Source organism: Pseudophryne corroboree, chromosome 9 (genome assembly GCF_028390025.1).
Source record: "Pseudophryne corroboree isolate aPseCor3 chromosome 9, aPseCor3.hap2, whole genome shotgun sequence".
Lineage (NCBI taxonomy): Eukaryota > Metazoa > Chordata > Amphibia > Anura > Myobatrachidae > Pseudophryne > Pseudophryne corroboree.
This window is the reverse complement of record NC_086452.1, coordinates 200,074,955-200,096,050: the sequence shown is the minus strand read 5'-3', so window position 1 is coordinate 200,096,050 and position 21,096 is coordinate 200,074,955. Positions and strand designations below refer to the sequence as shown.

At 44.4% G+C, this 21,096-nt stretch overlaps 1 protein-coding gene across 1 annotated transcript in view; it reads right to left on the bottom strand.

Moving 5' to 3' along the window:
- Window positions 1-223: 223 nt before the first annotated feature.
- LOC134957870 (uncharacterized oxidoreductase ZK1290.5-like) overlaps window positions 224-21,096 on the bottom strand; it is a 530,010-nt gene continuing 509,137 nt past the window's right edge. Inside the window, 1 exon segment of the mRNA XM_063940091.1 lies at window positions 224-1,540. Within this exon segment, the coding sequence (XP_063796161.1) occupies window positions 1,439-1,540 (102 nt within the window). The 3' untranslated portion in view covers window positions 224-1,438.

The window sequence follows — 21,096 nt, the reverse complement described above, 5'->3', positions numbered from 1 at the left end:
CACAAACAAACAGCAGACAGAGAGGGGGAATGCTCTTTCCCCCACTGGGTAACCCCCAAGCACACTAAAAATTACCTGTAACCATACCTAACCTATCTGGTAATAGAAATTCAGAGAATTAGTCACACATGTTTGCAAAAGCATGTTTAGCTGCTGAGCCACTTCACGACTTCTCGGATATTAGCTGTCCTAACACTACATAATAGCAGTGCCCACATAGGCTATGTAATTTATCTACAGTAGGCCTCATGATAAAGGCTATTACTAAAACACATCCAGACAGAGAGCTAACTTACCCGGGAGCCACTCCCAGGATTTACCATTGGCACTACAAGGAACAGTATGCCTTCCAAATACTGCTCCCAATTCAATGCCTCTCAGACACAAGCAGACAAACAATGGCATTTGACAAATTACATGGCCCTATGTGGGCACTGCTATTATGTAGTGTTAGGACTGCTGATATCGGAGAAGCCGTGAAGTGGCTCAGCAGTTAAACATGTGTTTGCAAACTTGTGTCTAATTCTCTGAATTTCTATTACCAGATAGGTTCAGGTATGGTTACAGGTAATTTTTAGTGTGCTGGGGGGATACCCAGGGGGGGAAAGAGCACCCCATCTCTCTGTCTGCGTTTGTTTGTGACCCCTCCCCCTTTCTAGCACCTGATATATAATTATCTCCAGGAATGACCGAGCAACTGCTATTGTTTGTTTGCTTGTGTGTGAGAGGCATTGAATGGGAGCAGTATTTGGAAGGCATGCTGTTCCTTGTAGTGCCAATGGGAGATCCTGAAGGTGGCTCCCGGGTACGTTAGCTCTCTGTCTGGATGTGTTTTAGTAATAGCCTTTATCATGAGGCCTAATGTAGACAAATTACATGGCCCTATGTGGGCACTGCTATTATGTAGTGTTAGTACTGCTGATATCAGAGAAGCCGCGAAGCGGCTCAGCAGCTAAACATGCGTTTGCAAACATGTGTGTCTAATTCTCTGAATTTCTATTACCAGATAGGTTCAGGTATGGTTACAGGTAATTTTCAGTGTGCTGGGGGGAAACCCAGGGGGGTAAAGAGCACCCCCCCCCCCCCCCCCCTTGTCTGCTGTTAGAGAGTAAATGTACCTGACCTATGGCTTTCTATATGCAGGGAAACAGGTCACAATGACCCACAGACTGTATAGGTCAAGTATATAGCAACGGAGGTTAAACAATTGGGAGTAAAGACAAGAGTGTAACATCTTAAAACAATATAATTACATACAAAGAAACAGCAAGAGATGTTGAACAGTCAACATTCATTGTAATAGTTATTAACATGAACACACTTGCTGGCCGGCCAAGCATTACATTTGAATACACAAGGGATTCATGTGATAGTAGTTATTATGTGCATCCCACAATGAGGTCTTCAGTGTTTGGAAAGTTGTGTTTGGATTCTGGATTCATCCTTTCCACAATGGGTAGGTCAGATGGATGAGCTTCTTGTTACTGTGCAATGAAGATATCAGGTTCATGTTACTCTGCTGCAGATGAAAGTCAAACACCTGTACAGACACAGTGCCAGCTATTAGTCAGAAGAGATGTGTCTTAAATGTATGCAGTAGCATAAACTGATACATTTATTTAATTACCATGTTTACAAATATATTATGATTAAAGAGGGGTAGCTAAAAATAAGATTTTACTCACCGGTAAATCTATTTCTCGTAGTCCGTAGTGGATGCTGGGGACTCCGTAAGGACCATGGGGATTAGCGGCTCCGCAGGAGACTGGGCACAACTAAAGAAAGCTTTAGGACTACCTGGTGTGCACTGGCTCCTCCCACTAAGACCCTCCTCCAGACCTCAGTTAGGATACTGTGCCCGGAAGAGCTGACACAATAAGGAAGGATTTTGAATCCCGGGTAAGACTCATACCAGCCACACCAATCACACCGTATAACTCGTGATACAATACCCAGTTAACAGTATGATAACAACTGAGCCTCTCAACAGATGGCTCAACAATAACCCTTTAGTTAGGCAATAACTATATACAAGTATTGCAGACAATCCGCACTTGGGATGGGCGCCCAGCATCCATTACGGACTACGAGAAATAGATTTACCGGTGAGTAAAATCTTATTTTCTCCAACGTCCTAAGTGGATGCTGGGGACTCCGTAAGGACCATGGGGATTATACCAAAGCTCCCAAACGGGCAGGAGAGTGCGGATGACTCTGCAGCACCGAATGAGCAAACTCTAGGTCCTCCTCAGCCAGGGTATCAAACTTGTAGACTCTTGCAAGAGTGTTTGACCCCGACCAAGTAACAGCTCGGCAAATTTGTAAAGCCGAGACCCCTCGGGCAGCCGCCCAAGAAGAGCCCACTTTCCTTGTGGAATGGGCTTTTACAGATTTAGGGTGCGGCAGTCCAGCCGCAGAATGTGCAAGTTGAATCGTGCTACAGATCCAGCGAGCAATAGTCTGCTTAGAAGCAGGGGCACCCAGCTTGTTGGGTGCATACAGGATAAATAGCGAGTCAGTTTTCCTGACTCCAGCCGTCCTGGAAACATATACTTTTCAGGGCCCTGACTACGTCCAGAAACTTGGAATCCTCCAAGTCCCAAGTAGCCGCAGGCACCACAATAGGTTGGTTCACATGAAAAACTGATACCACCTTAGGAAGGAATTGGGAACGAGTCCTCAATTCCGCCTTATCCATATAAAATACAGATAAGGGCTTTTGCATGACAAAGCCGCCAATTCTGATACACGCCTGGCCGACGCCAAGGCCCACAGCATGACCACTTTCCACGTGAGGTATTGTAGCTCCACGGATTTAAGTGGCTCAACTCAATGCGACTTCAGGAAATCCAACACTACGTTGAGATCCCACAGTGCCACTGGAGGCACAAACGGGGGCTGACTATGCAGCACTCCCTTAACAAAAGTCTGAACTTCAGGCAGTGAAGCCAGTTCTATTTTGGAAGAAAATCGATAGAGCCGAAATCTGGACCTTAATGGAACCCAATTTTAGGCCCATAGTCACCTCTGACTTGTAGGAAGTGCAGAAATCGACCTAGCTGAAATTCCTCCTTTAGGGCCTTACTGGCCTCACAGCACGCAACATATTTCCGCCATATGCGGTGATAATGGTTTGCGTTCACTTCTTTCCTAGCTTTAAATAGCGTAGGGATAACTTCCTCCGGAATGCCCTTTTCCTTCAGGATCCGGCGTTCAACCGCCATGCCGTCAAACGCAGCCGCGGTACGTCTTGGAACAGACAGGCCCCCTGCTGCAGCAGGTCCTGTCTGAGCGGCAGAGGCCATGGGTCCTCTGAGATCATTTCTTGGAGTTCTGGGTACCAAGCTCTTCTTGGCCAACCCGGAACAATGAGTATAGTTCTTACTCCTCTCCTTCTTATTATTCTCATTACCCTGGGTATGAGAGGCAGAGAAGGGAACACATACACCGACTGGTACACCCACGGTGTTACCAGAGCGTCCACAGCTATCGCCTGAGGGTCCCTTGACCTGGCGCAATATCTTTGTAGCTTTTTGTTGAGGCGGGACGCAATCATGTCCACCTGTGGCCTTCCCAACGGTGTACAATCATTTGGAAGACTTCTGGATGAAGTCCCCACTCTCCCGGGTGGAGGTCGTGTCTGCTGAGAAAGTCTGCTTCCCAGTTGTCCACTCCGGGAATAAACACTGCTGACAGAGCAAACACATGATTTTTCGCCCATCGGAGAATCCTTGTGGCTTCTGCCATCGCCATCCTGCTTCTTGTGCCGCCCTGTCGGTTTCCCTGAGCGACCGCCGTGATGTTGTCTGACTGGATCAGCACCGGCCGTGTTGAACCTTGAAGGCTGGCATCCGTAGTCACCAGGACCCAGTCCTGTATGCCGAATCTGCGGCCCCCTAGAAGATGAGCACTCTGCAGTCATCACCACAGCGACACCCTGGCCCTTGGAGACAGGGTTATCCGCCGATGCATCTGAAGATGCGACCCGGACCACTTGTCCAACAGATCCCACTGGAAGATCCTTGCATGGGACCTGGCGAATGGAATTTCTTCGTAAGAAGCTACCATCTTTTCCAAGGCTCACGTGCATTGATGCACCGACACCTGTATTTGTATTAGGAGGTCTCCGTCTAGAGACGCTAACTCCTTGGACTTCTCCTCCGGGAGAAACCCTTTTTATCCTGTTCTGTGTCCAGAACCATACCCAGGAACAGTAGACGCGTCGTAGGAACCAGCTGCGACTTTGGAATTCAGAATCCAGCCGTGCTGTTGTAGCACTTCCCGAGATAGTGCTACTCCGACGAACAACTGCTCCCTGGACCTCGCCTTTATAAGGAGATCGTCCAAGTACGGGATAAGTACTTCGGCCATTACCTTGGTAAATACCCTCGGTGCCGGGGACAGACCAACGGCAACGTCTGGAATTGGTAATGACAATCCTGTACCACAATTTTGAGGTACACCTGGTGAAGAGGGTAAATAGGGACATGCAGGTAAGCATCCTTGATGTCCAGTGATACCCTGAAATTCTCCAGGCTTGCAATAATCGCCCTGAGCGATTCCATTTTGAACTTGAACCTTCGTATATAAGTGTTCAAGGATTTCAATTTTAGAATGGGTCTCACCGAACCGTCTGGTTTCGGTACCACAACATTTTGGAATAGTAACCCCGGCCTTGTTGAAGGAGGGGTACCTTGATTTCACCTGCTGGAAGTACAGCTTGTGAATTGCCGCCAGTACTACCTTTCTCCGAGGGCAGCAGGCAAGGCTGATGTGAGGTAACGGCGAGGGGGAGTCGCCTCGAACTCCAGCCTGTATCCCTGTGATACTACTTGCAGAACCTAGGGATCCACCTGTGGGCAAGCCCACTGGTCCCTGAAGTTCCCGAGACGCGCCCCCACCGCACCTGTCTCCACCTGTGGAGCCCCAGCGTCATGCGGTGGACTCAGAGGAAGTGAGGGAAGATTTTTGATTCTGCTTCTTCCCTTGTCTCTGTGCAGAAAGGAAGCGCCTTTGACCTGCTTGCTTTTCTGAAGCCGAAAGGATTGTACCTGAAAATACGGTGCTTTCTTAGGCTTTTGTGAGGAAACCTGAGGTAAAAATTTTTCTTCCCAGCTGTTGCTGTGGATACGAGGTCCCAGAGACCATCCCCAAACAATTCCTCACCCTTATAAGGCAGAATCTCCATGTGCCTTTTAAAGGCAGCATCACCTGTCCACTGCCGGGTTTCTAATACCCTCCTGGCAGAATGGACATTGCATTAATTTTGGATGCCAGCCGGTAAATATCCCTGTGTGCATCCTTCCTATATAAGACGACGTCTTTAAAATGCTCTATGTTAGCAAAATATTATCCCTGTCTAGGGTATTAATATCATCTGACAGGGTATCAGACCACGCTGCAGCAGCACTATTTTGCTGAGGCAATTGCAGGTCTCAGTATAGAACCTGAGTGTGTGTATATACAGACTTCAGGATAGCCTCCTGCTTTTTATCAGCAGGCTCCTTCAAGGTGGCCGTATCCTAAGACGGCAGTGCCACCTTTTTTGACAAACGTGTGAGCGCCTTATCCACCCTAGGGGATATCTCCCAGCGTGACCTATCCTCCGGCGGGAAAGGGTACGCCATCAGTAACTGTTTAGAAATTACCAGTTTCTTATCGGGGGAACCCACGCTTCTTTACACACTTCATTCATTCATCTGATGGGGGAACAAAACACTGGCTGCTTTTTCTCCCCAAAAATAAAACCCCTTATATGTGGTACTTGGGTTCATGTCAGAAATGCGTAACACATTTTTCATTGCCGAGATCATGTAACGGATGTTCCTAGTGGATTGTGTGTATGTCTCAACCTCGTCGACACTGGAGTCAGACTCCGTGTCGACATCTGTGTCTGCCATCTGAGGTAACGGGCGTTTTTTGAGCCCCTGATGGCCTTTGAGACGCCTGGGCAGGCGCGGGCTGAGAAGCCGGCTGTCCCACAGCTGTTACGTCATCCAGCCTTTTATGTAAGGAGTTGACATTGTCGGTTAATACCTTCCACCTATCCATCCACTCTGGTGTCGGCCCCACAGGGGGCGACATCCCATTTATCGGCCTCTGCTCCGCCTCCACGTAACCTTCCTCATCCAACATGTCGACACAGCCGTACCGACACACCGCACACACACAGGGAATGCTCTGACTGAGGACAGGACCCCACAAAGTCCTTTGGGGAGACAGAGAGAGAGTATGCCAGCACACACCAGAGCGCTATATAATGCAGGGATTAACACTATAACTGAGTGATTTTTTCCCCCAATAGCTGCTTGTATACATATATTGCGCCTAAATTTAGTGCCCCCCCCTCTCTTTTTAACCCTTTGAGCCTGAAAACTACAGGGGAGAGCCTGGGGAGCTGTCTTCCAGCTGCACTGTGAAGAAAAAATGGCGCCAGTGTGCTGAGGGAGAAGCCCCGCCCCTTTTTCGGCTGACTTTTCTCCCGCTTTTTTATGGATTCTGGCAGGGGTAATTTATCACATATATAGCCCTGGGACTATATATTGTGATGATTTGCCAGCCAAGGTGTCTAATACCCCTTTTCCACTAGCTCAAAAAACACGGGTAAATGCACGGGGGCGCGCATTTACCCGTGTTTTTTGCAAGTGGAAAAGGGTAAACCCGGATCAAGTGACCCGTGAATCCTACCCGGCTATTTACCTGGGTAGGACACGGGAATGATCCGGGTAGGGTTGTAGTGTAAATGGGAGCCGTGTCGATGCGACACGGCTCCCGTTTACACTGTATGGAAGGGCGGCGCTGGGAGATCATGTGATCTCCCTGCGCCGCCCCTGCCGCGTCACTAGAAGCGTCACAACCCGGCATATGCCGGGTTGTGACTGCTGATGGGAAAGGGGCCGAGCACGGGTCGCAGCAGGGGGCAGCTCCCGTGTCAGGCTCCCGGCTGCGACCCGTGCTCGTAAGTGGAAAAGGGGTATTATATTGCCCTCAGGGCGCCCCCCCCAGCGCCCTGCACCCATCAGTGACCGGAGTTTGAGGGGTACATGAGGAGCAATGGCGCACAGCTGCAGTGCTGTGCGCTACCTTGGTGAAGACCGAAGTCTTCTGCCGCCGATTTTCCGGACCTCTTCTTGCTTCTGGCTCTGTAAGGGGGACGGCGGCGCGGCTCCGGGAACGAACACCAAGGTCGGGTCCTGCGGTCGATCCCTCTGGAGCTAATGGTGTCCAGTAGCCTAAGAAGCCCAAACTACCACCTGTTAGGTAGGTTCGCTTCTTCTCCCCTTAGTCCCTCGCTGCAGTGAGTCTGTTGCCAGCAGATCTCACTGTAAAATAAAAAACCTAAATATACTTTCTTTCTAGGAGCTCAGGAGAGCCCCTAGTGTGCATCCAGCTCAGCCGGGCACAAGAATCTAACTGAGGTCTGGAGGAGGGTCTTAGTGGGAGGAGCCAGTGCACACCAGGTAGTCCTAAAGCTTTCTTTAGTTGTGCCCAGTCTCCTGCGGAGCCGCTAATCCCCATGGTCCTTACGGAGTCCCCAGCATCCACTTAGGACGTTAGAGAAATCCTAAGGGCTTTGGTGGAAGATATAGGGGGTCATTCTGAGTTGATCGCTCGCTAGCTAGTTTTAGCAGTCGTGCAAACGCTATGCCGCCGCCCACTGCGGAGTGTATTTTAGCTTAGCAGAAGTGCGAATGCATGTGCAGCCGAGCTCTACAAAAACAGTTTGTGCTGTTTCAGTGTAGCTCTGAACCTACTCAGTGCTTGCGATCACTTCTGCCTATTCGTGTCCGTGTTTGACGTCATATACCCGCCCAGCGAACGCCCAGCCACGCCTGCGTTTTTTCAGACACACCTGCGTTTTTGCAAACACTCCCTGAAAACGGTCAGTTGACACCCAGTAACGCCCCCTTCCTGTAAATCTTCTTGCGGCCGTCAGTGCGACTGAAAACTTCTATACAACCTGTGCACAACCACAACGGGCTTTGTACCCGTACGACGCGCGTGCGCATTGCGGCCCATACGCATGCGCAGAAATGACGATTTTTCACCTGATCGCTGCGCTGCGAAAATCGTCAGCGAGCGATCAACTCGGAATGACCCCCATAATCTCGGTAGCTCCTGATATCCCCTAACAATAATAGTTCATCCACATGTACAACCCCCCCCATGTATCAAGCATTTTCCATGGATGTTTCTCCCATGTTGCCGGCTTTACTGGGAGCTCTCAGTGTTCACCCTATTCTGCCTCCTCTTACCTTGTCTAGATCCTCATACTGTACACTACACCTGCGTGACATATGTGGGTTGCAGCTGGACCTGATAACAGCAGCTGCTACCTATAATTCATATTCCAGCCACTAACATGTCTTTACTTATATCATTTCTGGATAAAAAAATTGTGAGAAACTAAACTGGGTAAATTAACGTGTTCCAGTCAACATGCGATACTAGAATGTCAATATGTTCCAAATGTCAACATTCAGAATGTTAATGTCAACATAATTATTATTATTATCCTTTATTTATATGACGCAACAAGGGTTCCGCAGCGCCCAACTACAGAGTACAAAAACAAATAATCAAAACAGGAAAACAGTGACTTACAGTTGATGACTGTATAGGACAAGTACAGGGTAAATAAATATAGCTACATCAGCAGATGACACTGGAATAAGTATCAGGTGGCAGAAGACTGCTGGATGAGGTACAGTTGAAAATTATTAAAGTAAGAAAAAGGATTAGCACATGAGGGAAGAGGGCCCTGCTCTTGAGAGCTTACATTCTAAAGGGGAGGGGTAGACAGAAATGGGTGACACAGATGGGGTACATGGAGAACGTGGAACAGAGGGTTAGGATGAGAATAATGTCAATATGTTCGAAATACTAACATATGCAATTAGACAACATTGAAGAAATTATGAGAGAGTCTACAAGCTGCCAGAGAAGAGGGAAACCGCAACGGAGGCTGCACGCGGGTTCTTAGAAAAGCCCCAGATCTGAAGAATATTATTGCATACATTTTTTACAGTATATATATATATATATATATATATATATACACACACACAAACTGAAAGTTCTGTTTGTATATATTTGGGTTGGTGGCCATGGGCTGCATGCACCCCACCCTATGAGTGGTAAGTGCAGATAATGCACCCCGCTTCTGGGTTGGCGAGTGCTGTGGTTTTCTAGATTTGTTTGTATATGTATATATATATATATATATATATATATATATTTATTTGGTAAGTCTGTCTGTATAAACATCATCAGCATTTAGCGTATCTGCTTTTCTGCTCATATAAGTAATAACTGATTTAGGACAGGATTAGCCAACCCGCAGCGTGTGGATGGATGTGGCCTCCCAAAACTTTTTTGTGGCCCCTATCTTCTCTGCTCCACAGACTCTGTTGAGCGACAACATTTTTTGAATAGTACTTGGCCAGAGAACACATATTTAGATCAGAAATATGCTCCTCCACATGGAAATATTTGGACAGCACTGATTTAGCATATGCAGTAATGAGAACTGTCTGGTAAACCAACATAAAACTGTATGACAGAAATAAGCTCAAAGGAGGAAGTAAACATCATTTCACAGTAACCAACCAAGCAGATTAGCCTGAATTCAACCATCTTCATATTTCTTCAACTGAACCAAGTACAAAAACAACATTTTTACTAATGCATCCATTATGTTTTGTTGCACAAATGACTCTTCTACTAGTTAATGTCACAGCAGATAAGAAAAAAATAAAAAAATAAGCCTGCATTCTTTGCACATTGATATTAGTATAAATTAAAATCTCTCAGAAATGCCTTCAATAGCAGGACAACGGCCCCAAACATACAGCCAATGTCATTAAGAACTATGGCCCTCATTCCGAGTCGTTCGCTCGGTAATTTTCATCGCATCGCAGTGAAATTCCGCTTAGTACGCATGCGCAATATTCGCACTGCGACTGCGCCAAGTAATTTAACAATGAAGATAGTATTTTTACTCACGGCTTTTTCTTCGCTCCGGCGATCGTAGTGTGATTGACAGGAAATGGGTGTTACTGGGCGGAAACACGGCGTTTTATGGGCGTGTGGATAAAAACGCTACCGTTTCCGGAAAAAACGCAGGAGTGGCCGGAGAAACGGGGGAGTGTCTGGGCGAACGCTGGGTGTGTTTGTGACGTCAAACCAGGAACGACAAGCACTGAACTCATCGCAGATGCCGAGTAAGTCTGAAGCTACTCTGAAACTGCTAAGTAGTTTGTAATCGCAATATTGCGAATACATCGTTCGCAATTTTAAGAAGCTAAGATTCACTCCCAGTAGGCGGCGGCTTAGCGTGTGTAACTCTGCTAAAATCGCCTTGCGAGCGATCAACTCGGAATGAGGGCCCATATTCTGTGTAAAGAAGAACAAGGAGTCCTGGGGAAGTGATGATACAGTATGGCCCTCCACGGAGCCCTGATCTCAACATCATCGATTCTGTCTGGGATTACATGAAGAGACAGAAGGCTTTAATCAAGCCTACATCCACAGAAGATCTGTGGTTAGTTCTCCAAGATGTTTGGAACAACCTCTCTGCCACGTTCCTTCAAAAACTGAGTGCAAGTGTACCTAGAAGAATTGATGCTGTTTGAAGGCAAAGGGTGGTCACACAAAATATTGATTTGATTTAGATTTCTCTTCTGTTCATTCACTTTACATTTTGTTACTTGATAAAATTAAACGATTATGCTTCTATTTTTGAAAGCATTCTTACTTTGCAGCATTTTTCCACACCTGTATAAAACTTGTGCACAGTAATGTATGTATTCACACCTTAATCACAATATCACAAGTTACCCATTCCAAGATTAAAAAAATAAAAAAAAATCTAAATAAATGCTTCTAAAGGTGCATACACACTGGGCTTTTTGCCCAGCATGTGTGCATAGCGATGATCGCTGACATCGCTGGTCTGAAAAGCGCTCGGTGCATACACACTGAGCGCTTTTCCCCCCTGCCCAGCGATGTCAGCGGGGGTGAGCGGCTTTCCATAGCAGGACGCTATGGAAAGCCGCTCACCCCGCCGTTCGTCTACTGGTAATACCAGTAGATGAACGGCGGCCGCCAGCGATGAGCATCAGCGCTCATCGCTGGGGCATACACACTGGACGGCTTTGGGCTGAAAGCAGCTCAACACACCAAAACTGAGCTGCTTTCAGCTCAAAATCGCCCAGTGTGTATGGGCCTTAAGTAATCTTCTCTAGTCACCCATACCCCACTGATGACCCTGTAATGAATGTCACTGCATTTCACTACATCGTATACTTGTGAGGGTATATCAATGTATGTTCAAAAGCAGCTACAAATGAAACACCCAGAAAGATTGGCTGAGCTTTAAAAGTAGCAGTAAAAAGTCTGATATGGTCCAAAGCAAAGTTAGATCAAAGCAGGAAGAACAAAAGTACACTCAAGGTTCTCACAAACCAATCATCTCCCCCTATATAGGACCGGACATACTTCTGTATTCAAATTACTGCTGACCTGCATCTTAGGGCCTGATTCAGAGATGGACACAGCTCACATCGCTGGATGCAGCAACAATGTGAAACGATGCTAAAGCTGCAGCTCCGGGGGCACTGCGCGTGACAATGCAGGTTGCGTTGTGCATATGCACAGAACAGGTCCTGCGCAGGTACAGGTGCCCCACAATTGGAGATGTACGCATACCATCAGTTTGCGTACATCTCTGACTTAGTCCCTTAGATGGTAATTACCAGTATCGCTAAAACTATGTAGATCTTTAATTATTTTTTCTAAATGTTTTCATAATCTGAACTGGACACCAAAGATGAGACGTTCAGTGCACTGCACATGTGTGACCCAGGAGGATCCCAACTTATCAGGCAGCATCTCTCAGCTGCATCAATGACATTGTAATGCTAAATAGTGGCAATGGAAGATTTTCTATTGCTGCGGTATGTGGCAATAGAAAATCCTATCTACGCTTTTTGATAAATAGATCCCGAAATATCCTGGTGAACCGCTCTCGTCTATGAATGTATTATATTTCTATGTTTGGACGTGTCGTAAACTGGATCCTTTCCCGTCCCTGTTACTTACCCTGTGTAGTCCACTATGGCAGTGGTTCCCTGGGTTGGTGGTCCAGGAACAATGCAAAGTATTTATGGCCAATGTAATAGGTAAAAGCAGTACTATGTGGACAAACAGAAGCTAATCCTGTCCCTCACCACATAAATGCACCTAAGGATGACATACAAACACAATTTACTTAATTTAATATGTTTTTCTGAATTTCACAATAAGAAAATTTTGGCCTGATATTCTATGGTGCCGTGATTCATAACAGTTTGGGAACTATAGACTACCCCATCCGTCTGTATCGGCAGTGCTTGGGAAATCTCAGGACAGACCATAGAGCATTACCGGTCATTTAAAGCAACCTTTCTATTACATATATACTGGTTTGTGGAGTGTGAGTTTAAACATTAAATACAGTAGATGGAGTGTACACCATTTTATCATGACTTGGAGCTTTCAGTCTTGCTACAGTATGTATTTGTATATTGATATGTATTCAGTCAATCTGTTCTTTAAAACACATACACATCTTCTGACATGATCAATAGATTTCTTAACGCTTAGATTTTTAGCTACTATTTATGTAGTACATTACTGAAAAATGAGAGATAGACTCTGGTTGTTATGGGCAATTCCCCCACTTTAACTTTTCATAACGTTTAGTATATCTACGCCCTAGGTGCTATTAAGCTGTTTACTTAATAACTGATCTGCAGCTATGTTGTATGATAAATATAACAAATCCAACATAATGTGGGCATTATGCTGTTTGAGCCAGCTGGTAAGAAGTAGTAAATCTTTATAATAATCGAGTGACATGTCCAGAGTATGACATGCTCACTAGGGAGAGGTCAGAGTTCAGACCACCTATCAGGAACTGTAATGTAGGTGATTTTTTTGTTTCTTTTTTTAATTAACACCAACCTACACAGACAGTGTTAAGATGGAGACCATGAGATCAGGACTCACTAGTTATGCCAGACCGATGAGCCACAATCCCATTTTCCTAATGCTAGGGGTGAGAGGGGGCCTCCCAACTTTCCCACCCCACCACGGAGACACTGTGTCCCGTGTGTTGGACGGGGGTATAGTGCCTGAAATGTGGTACTGTCCTGCCAAAAACGTAACAGTTGGAAAGTATGATGTAATATAAAAGGAGGAGCACAATTGTATTGAAACTATTCTTTCAACTGATATCTTATGGTTATATGATTTGGTAGAGTGTCATGAATTGGTCCACATGATGCACTTATCTAGAATGAATCCAGTACACTGGAACCGGTAAGACGAAGCCTCTCCTTTGTAAACTAAGGTCAGCTGATCAGCTCAACCAGTGATGACTTCTCACTCCAGCAAGCTGTGCTGCTCCCTCAGTCTGTCCAGCTGTTCTCCAGTACTGTATACCTTTCTGGTGCTTTCTGGCAATTAACCTTAAGTCACACCTGATACTCACCCAGGGGTCTCAACCTAACAGGGTATCTGGAGAAGTGAAACCTTATAACGGTGTCCATATTGAAGACCAGTACCCCATTGGATTCTGAAGTCTCCAGAAAGTGTATGAAAAATGCTTGTCATCGATTATATATATATATATATGTACATATACACACACACACACACACACACACACACACACACACACACACACACACACGGTGAACCAAAAGTAGGTGGACAGTAAATGAAAACATTTATTTTGAAATTACATATACAATTATATTTACTAATACAATAAAAAACACTAAAAATGTGATCAACGCAGGTGCTCAAACTGCTGTCCATCACAATTTACAATTTGTGTGTGTATATATATATATATATATATATATATATATACACATACACACATATATATATATATATATATACATATATATATATATACACACATATGTATATATATATATCTCTCAGCCTCAAAACTTCCTTTTTAGTCCTATGACACTATTCTAATATGTATGATCTATTTATTTTCTTGCTATGTTTTCATATTTATATACTGTATATTAGTGTATATTGTAATATAATAATATACGTAACGATTACATATTTTCAAGCCAGTATACATTCTTAGAGCTTTTCGTAGGGAAAACATTTGGAATTGATTAAGTTTTATTATTTTTATTATTATACGTTATATGGCGCCACAGCGCTTTACAAAGTACAGGTTGAGTATCCCATATTCAAATATTCCAAAATACGGAATATTCCGAAATACGGACTTTTTTGAGTGAGAGTGAGAAAGTGAAACCTTTGTTTTTTGATGGCTCAATGTACACAAACGTTGTTTAATATACAAAGTTATTAATAATATTGTATTAAATGACCTTCAGGCTGTGTGTATAAGGTGTATATGAAACATAAATGAATTGTGTGAATGTAGACACACTTTGTTTAATGCACAAAGTTATAAAAAATATTGTCTAAAATTACCTTCAGGCTGTGTGTTTAGGGTGTATATGTAACATAAATGTATTCTGTGCTTAGATTTAGATCCCATCATCATAAGATCTCATTATGGTATCTAATTATTCCAAAATACGGAAAAATCCGATATCCAAAATACCTCTGGTCCCAAGCATTTTGGATAAGGGATACTCAACCTGTACATGAACAATTAGATAAACAAGCAAGCCCTTACTTACAATACAAAACAATGAATGACATGGACATGGTTTATATACACTGTGTCACGCTTGGCTTGAGTTGAGGATCTGATGACTGACAATTGACTGAGTGAGCAGCTTTCGGCAAAGGAAGGAAACGAGATGGCTGAATGTAGTTCTTACTCATGGATTGAAGACTTAGGCCCAAAAATGTAGAGGTGTAGGCAATGAGGACAATGAATGAGAACGATACACTGAAGAAAGATTAATTCAGCTTTACTGAGACCTCAATCATACACAACGACTAGGAGATAAGTCTGAGTGAATTGTGAAAGACGAAATGTTCGTGACTTGTAAACGATGCTGAAGAACACTGAATGAAGAGATGACTTGTGATTTGTAAACATTGCTGAAGAACACTGAATGAAGAGATGACTTGCAATTTGAAAACAATGCTGAAGAACACTGAATGAAGACATGTATCGTGATTTGTAAACGATGCTGAAGAACACTGAATAAAGAGATGACTTGTGCTTTGTAAACAATGCTGAAGAACAGTGAATGAAGAGATGACTTGTGATTTGTAAACGATGCTGAAGAACACTGAAGGAAGAGATGACTTGTGATTTGTAAACAATGCTGAAGAACACTGAATGAAGAGATGACTTGAAGAACGATGTTGAAGAGAGGATGACTGTGAGCACCGTCAGCAAACGGAGACCCTCTACCAGATAGAGGACCCATCGGTTAAACCGCAAAAGCAGGTGGACTGTGAGCAAAGGACTGCAATAACAGAACTGACCACCGGACAGCCTCCACAGAACCAGGATACCAGGAGTTAACCTGGGAGCACAGAGCTTGAGCACCTTACAGCAGCAAGTAACATGAAGCACTGGCACCACAACTAAGCATCAACCTGTTTTTATAAGGGAAGACTGCACCGGATTGGCTGGATGCGAACTGGGATACCTATTGGCTTGGCTTGGTCTCCAACATGGCGGCTCTCTGCACAGAGGACACGTGTGGAACCAGCATACAACCACTACCACAGGCCTCAGCCTCCGAGATGCCACACTTCAGCAACAGAACAATCGGAAACAGACACCTCCGGCTGCCATTCTCCGCTCCCCAGGACACGGACCCCGGCCTCTAAACACCTGGCAGCTGCACTGGAGGACCTCGCTGCCGCAGCTCTTACCTGCCGCAGCCACACCAGCAGGGCCGGATCTAGGGGGGTGGGGTGGGGCCGAAGGGGGCGACCGCCCCCCCTAACACAGTCATAGGCACACCCACTTTTGAGCAGAAGAGAGCTCTCCGGGGAGAGCCTGAGGCAGAACGATGTGCTGCAGCTTATACCACAGCAGCACAGAGGAGCCAGGATAGCAAGGGCTACAGAGCATTTGCCACTCACTTGCTGGTGTGTGGGTACCAGGGCTAATAAATACAATTACCCCATAGCACAGTCACATGTACATAGAACAATCACAAAGCTCTATCTCAGTCTCACTCAAAAAGTTCAGTCAGAATTGAAAGAGGAGGAGTTAGGATTGCAGATGGTAGGAGTTGGGACTGTAGAGGGAGGAGTCAAGATTAAACAGTAAACCGCCCCCCCTAAAGAAAAGTCTAGATCCGTCCCTGCACCAGGCGGCTAACAGGAAGGCCGCAGGGACCAGAACCGGAGGTAAGACTCCGGATGATGACACATTTCTGCATCAGCAATCATACCACTCAAATAAGCAGGTTTAGAATGAGAGCTGGATTGCATTGATAGTACTGTTCTTAATCTCAGACAATCAGGTTTTATGGCAGGAGAGAAACAAGCATATCTGACCAGAATTACTTCATTTTCTAACAATGTACAGAATTATAAAATTACTATAAACAAACAGGTTATATCTTCTCTGATGACTTCATATGTATCCCAGCAAGAGTAACAATGTCAGTCTCACTCCTCAGCACAGTAACTCGGACACCATTATGATTAAATAGCTTTACAGTCTGCCAAATATTACTTATTGTGTGGGGCACAAAGTAAATACAAGCAGACACTATCAATCAAGTGAATTGAGATATCAAAGAATTACCTCTATGGGAGTCTTATTCAGTGGGTATAAAATGAGACCTTACACTAACTTGCGAAGAGATTGTAATTCAAGCTCACTTAATGGAAACTAGTGGGAAATCACCTAACAATAGAGTGAGGTTTTCACACATTCGTCAATGGCCTTACATTTATCATTCAAAGGGAGGTAATCCCATTTAATGGGATACTACGATAAATAGTTTTATTCACCCATGTATAAACTAACGTTCACATACATTAGAGTAGACATATATTATGCCCTAATGCAGTGCAGGATTAAGGTCCCAATGGGCCTGGAGCTGAAATTTCTGAAGGGCCTATTATGTGCCACTGCAGGGGGTATGACCATCATGGTGGGTGTGTGGATATATATATATATACACATATATCTAATATATATATATATATATATATATATATATATATATATTATTATGTGTGTATGAGTGTATGTATGCATGTGTTTGAAAAATAGAAAACTCTCAGCACTTAAATGACCAATTATTTCCAACAGCGCCATACATGCGCTGCACCAGCTTTTAGTGATTTCCACCTTTTTCCATTAGATGGGCACTCATCGGACTTTATCCATACTTGCCTACTCTCCCAGAATGGCCAGGAGGCTCCCGAAAATTGGGTGACCCTCCCGGCCTCACGGAAGAGCAGGCAAGTCTTCCGATTTCAGGGGTCCCCCCTGACCAGCCGCCCACTTAGCGAGTAAAGTAGGCGGTCCGGGCAGGCGATGACGCGATTCTTGTTGAATAGTGTCATCATAGCCCCGCCCCCTGCTATGTAATGCCGGTAATAGCGGCATTACACAGCGGGGGGCGTGGCTTACATGATGCGATCCCGCAGCCATGCCCCCGTTCCGCCTCCACCACGCCCCTGTTCAACCTCTGGCCCGCCCCCCTCTGCACATCACGTCACTGCCCGCCCCCCTGCTGAGCTGACTTGGTTGCTCTCCCCTGGAGAGAGCAGCCATAAAGTTGGCAAGTATGACTTTATCATATGTCTATTGACTAAAACTTACAACAAAGAGTTAGCATTTTGATTCCTTCGGGCTGCATCACAGCAAAAGTACAGCAGATCAGGTAGAGATTACAGCACTGTCTCACAGGCCTTTCTACTTATACCATCAAAACCATGTGTAAAAATGCTCCAAACTCCATGTGGTCCAACTTGGAACGCCTGGCCTCCCCTGAAGTGATATCAGTTCCTCTACCAGTGGTTCCCAAACTTTTTTAAATCAAGGAGCCCTAGAGCATCAGAATATTTTTTCACGGCACCCCTAGGCCAACAGTTTCTCATTGAGAAATTTAGAAAGAAATATTGTATTAAGTAAATTGTGTTTATACAGTATGTCATCCTTAGGTTCAATACAAGATTTGCTTCTGTTTCTCCAAATATTTTATGATTGGCAGCCACCAGCACTGGTTTTGCTTATAACATTGACCATAAATAATTTGAATTGGTCCTGGACCACCAAGCTAAGGTACCCCTACAAGAGTCACGAGGCACCCCAGGGTGCCCAGGCACACAAGGACAGATTGTACTAAGCAGTGAAAATAGTGGAGAAGTGAGCTACTGGAGAAGTTGCCCATGGTAATGATAGTGTAGGAGCTTCCGCAGTATAGCAAATATATATTGATTCACGCTTTTTCGCATTTATTAAGATATTTACTGTTAATCACAAAATGGGTTCATGTGTCCTTAAGAAAATATTGCTGAGTTGGTCAGAATACTATATTTGCTGAATAATCTTGTTTTAAGGCATGACTTGTACAAGACAAATGCAACATTAAATGTATCCAAGGCGGACAAAGCAACACCAGATATATCCAAGGCTAATTGAGAAGAATAAAGAAAGAAATCTTTTGAGTTTATGTCCGAAAGACTGATAAACAAAACAATAACCATTTTCAAGGCTGTTCTAGTTGCCACTTGGAACATTGTATGACAATCGATGTATTTCAAGACATACATGGTGTATTCTGATTGGCTAAATGTATTGGCAAGCATGAACCCTTTGTTTTTAAGCTATAAATAATAAAGCCATGACGGCCCCCTAGCAGGTCATTTATGATTTGCTTCGGTTACACATGAATTTGTGTCATCTTATCATTCATTGACCTCCAACCGGTTGCTAAAGGAACAGAATTCTGACTGATGACTGCAGAGAGTTTATAGACCAGACCTGAAGAGGTTAACATACCCTAACATTTACTCGGGGGCTCGTCCGGGATATTCCAGCATCTCCTCCACTGGCAACAAATCCTCTGATCTTTCAGGAACCGCTGATGACAAAAACCGGTAAGTGAGACTTAGTGTGTAGATTTCTACCTGCTCATTTGAATCAGCGTTTCTTGAATGCATCTGAGAAAGTCCAGTCGAGAAGATCAGAGAATATCTTAAAGAGCCCAGTATCAGTCAGAAGAAGACATTTTTTTTAAGGTAAAATATATATTGTATGTCATATTGTTGAATTGTGGGTAAATATCTTCAGCTAATTTGTCACAAGTGTACAGGGGGAATTAATCAAATATCCAGAAAAATTTTAAATTTTTAAAAGGTGGCGTATGGCCAAGGTGTATTCTAATGCTGATAAACAGTTTGATTTGATAAATAACCAAAGAGGTGTATGCAAATCTTGTACCTGTGTTGTTGTGTTAAGAAAATACAAAGGGTCTGTAGCACCGAGATTGGTGGCAATTACAAGCACTGAAGTCTCATTTGGTTATGTGGAAAATGATGATGAATTTTATTGTACAATAGGTTGTCATTTAAAAAGAGAATTGTTGGAACATTACATTGAGAATGATTGGTCTAACATCATAACCTATTGGCCTAGGAACCACATAATCCCAGGTCTAAGACCCATTTGCCCGTGCAGCCTCAAACAGCTGCCGTGCACACAGATAACAGATATAGCATTTACTGTCATCCTTGTTTTTGTATCCTTGCACTGTTGTATGTACTCTGCCAATATGCTTTTGAAAAGGTGGGGGGGGGGAGTCGGGTTGTCTGCTGAATAATGAAACCAGTGTCAGTAACTAGATTCTCCTGCACACATTGTACTGTATATATTGTATGTCCCTATGCAAGACAGTTAAGGGGTAGGATTGGGTCAGTAATAAAGAACAGCTACTGTCTGAAAGAAAACAAGGGATAAACTTACATGGTAACCCCAATAGAAAGGAGTCTCAGGTATGATTGCCTGCGGTGCACAGGACACATAATTTTCCAGACACAAGGTGAACGAATTCCAAGAATAGTGGGGAGTTTACCAAGAACACAAGGAACAACAGGGATACTGGTACAAGCAGGAGTCTATATAGGCAGGGGGATAGACCCTTGGAGTAACTTAACAATAATATTAGGGACGCATCTCAGTGATCCAGAAGAAATAATCTATTATGCAGGTCTCACTTGGGGAGCAGTACTAATAGATTTTCCACCAATACAGGGAGGAAGGGGCAACACTACAACCCCAGTCATTTGTCCACAGACGGATTTAAGGAGTTACTAAAATACCACATCAGGAGGGGTTCCGCGCACGTTCACCCAGGCATGGGAGCGCGGTCTGTAAAGATGTCAGGGCCCGACAAACCCGTGGATATTGTTAGTAACAGGGAGGGGAGAAAAGCTATGAAAGGAATAAGTTAAGTCCCTCATAAGGGGTTACTAAAATACCACATCAGGATGGGTTCAAACCCGTGGATATTGTTAGTAACAGGGAGGGGAAGAAAGCTATGAAAGGAATAAGAAAAATTTACAAAAGATCAGGTTTTCCATCAGAAGGGACACTAGACTTAGAGAAATGGGAAAAATTTGCCTCCTGTAACAAGAGTTGGATAAGTAAGCATAATAGTAGAGATCAAGCATCCATCTGGATCACTGTAGCACAAGAATTGCAGAAAATACAAGGAATGGTGTGAAAACCAGCAAGAAAAACCTAAAGCATGAAAAAGTGGCTTCCCGGGGTACCTCCCTGCCAAAACACCATCTGAACAAGAAAATGATCAAGTGACCCTTGTACTGCCAACAGGTCACCAATATCAATGCATTATAGACTCGGGAGCAAGCCGAACAATTTTAAAGCAGCAAGAGGTACCAAGTGAATTAATGACCACTGAGACCTAGTCCAGCAACAGCACCTCCACACTATACCCCACCCCTATACCCAGACATGCATGCACACCCAGGTACCCCTAGTATGAACAGAATTGAATCATCTGCAAGCTCACTAACAGTGAAATTGAAAAGAGATGAAACAGGAAAATAGAACAACGTTTGAAAGTGGAAAGATGTACATGACAAGACTTAAGA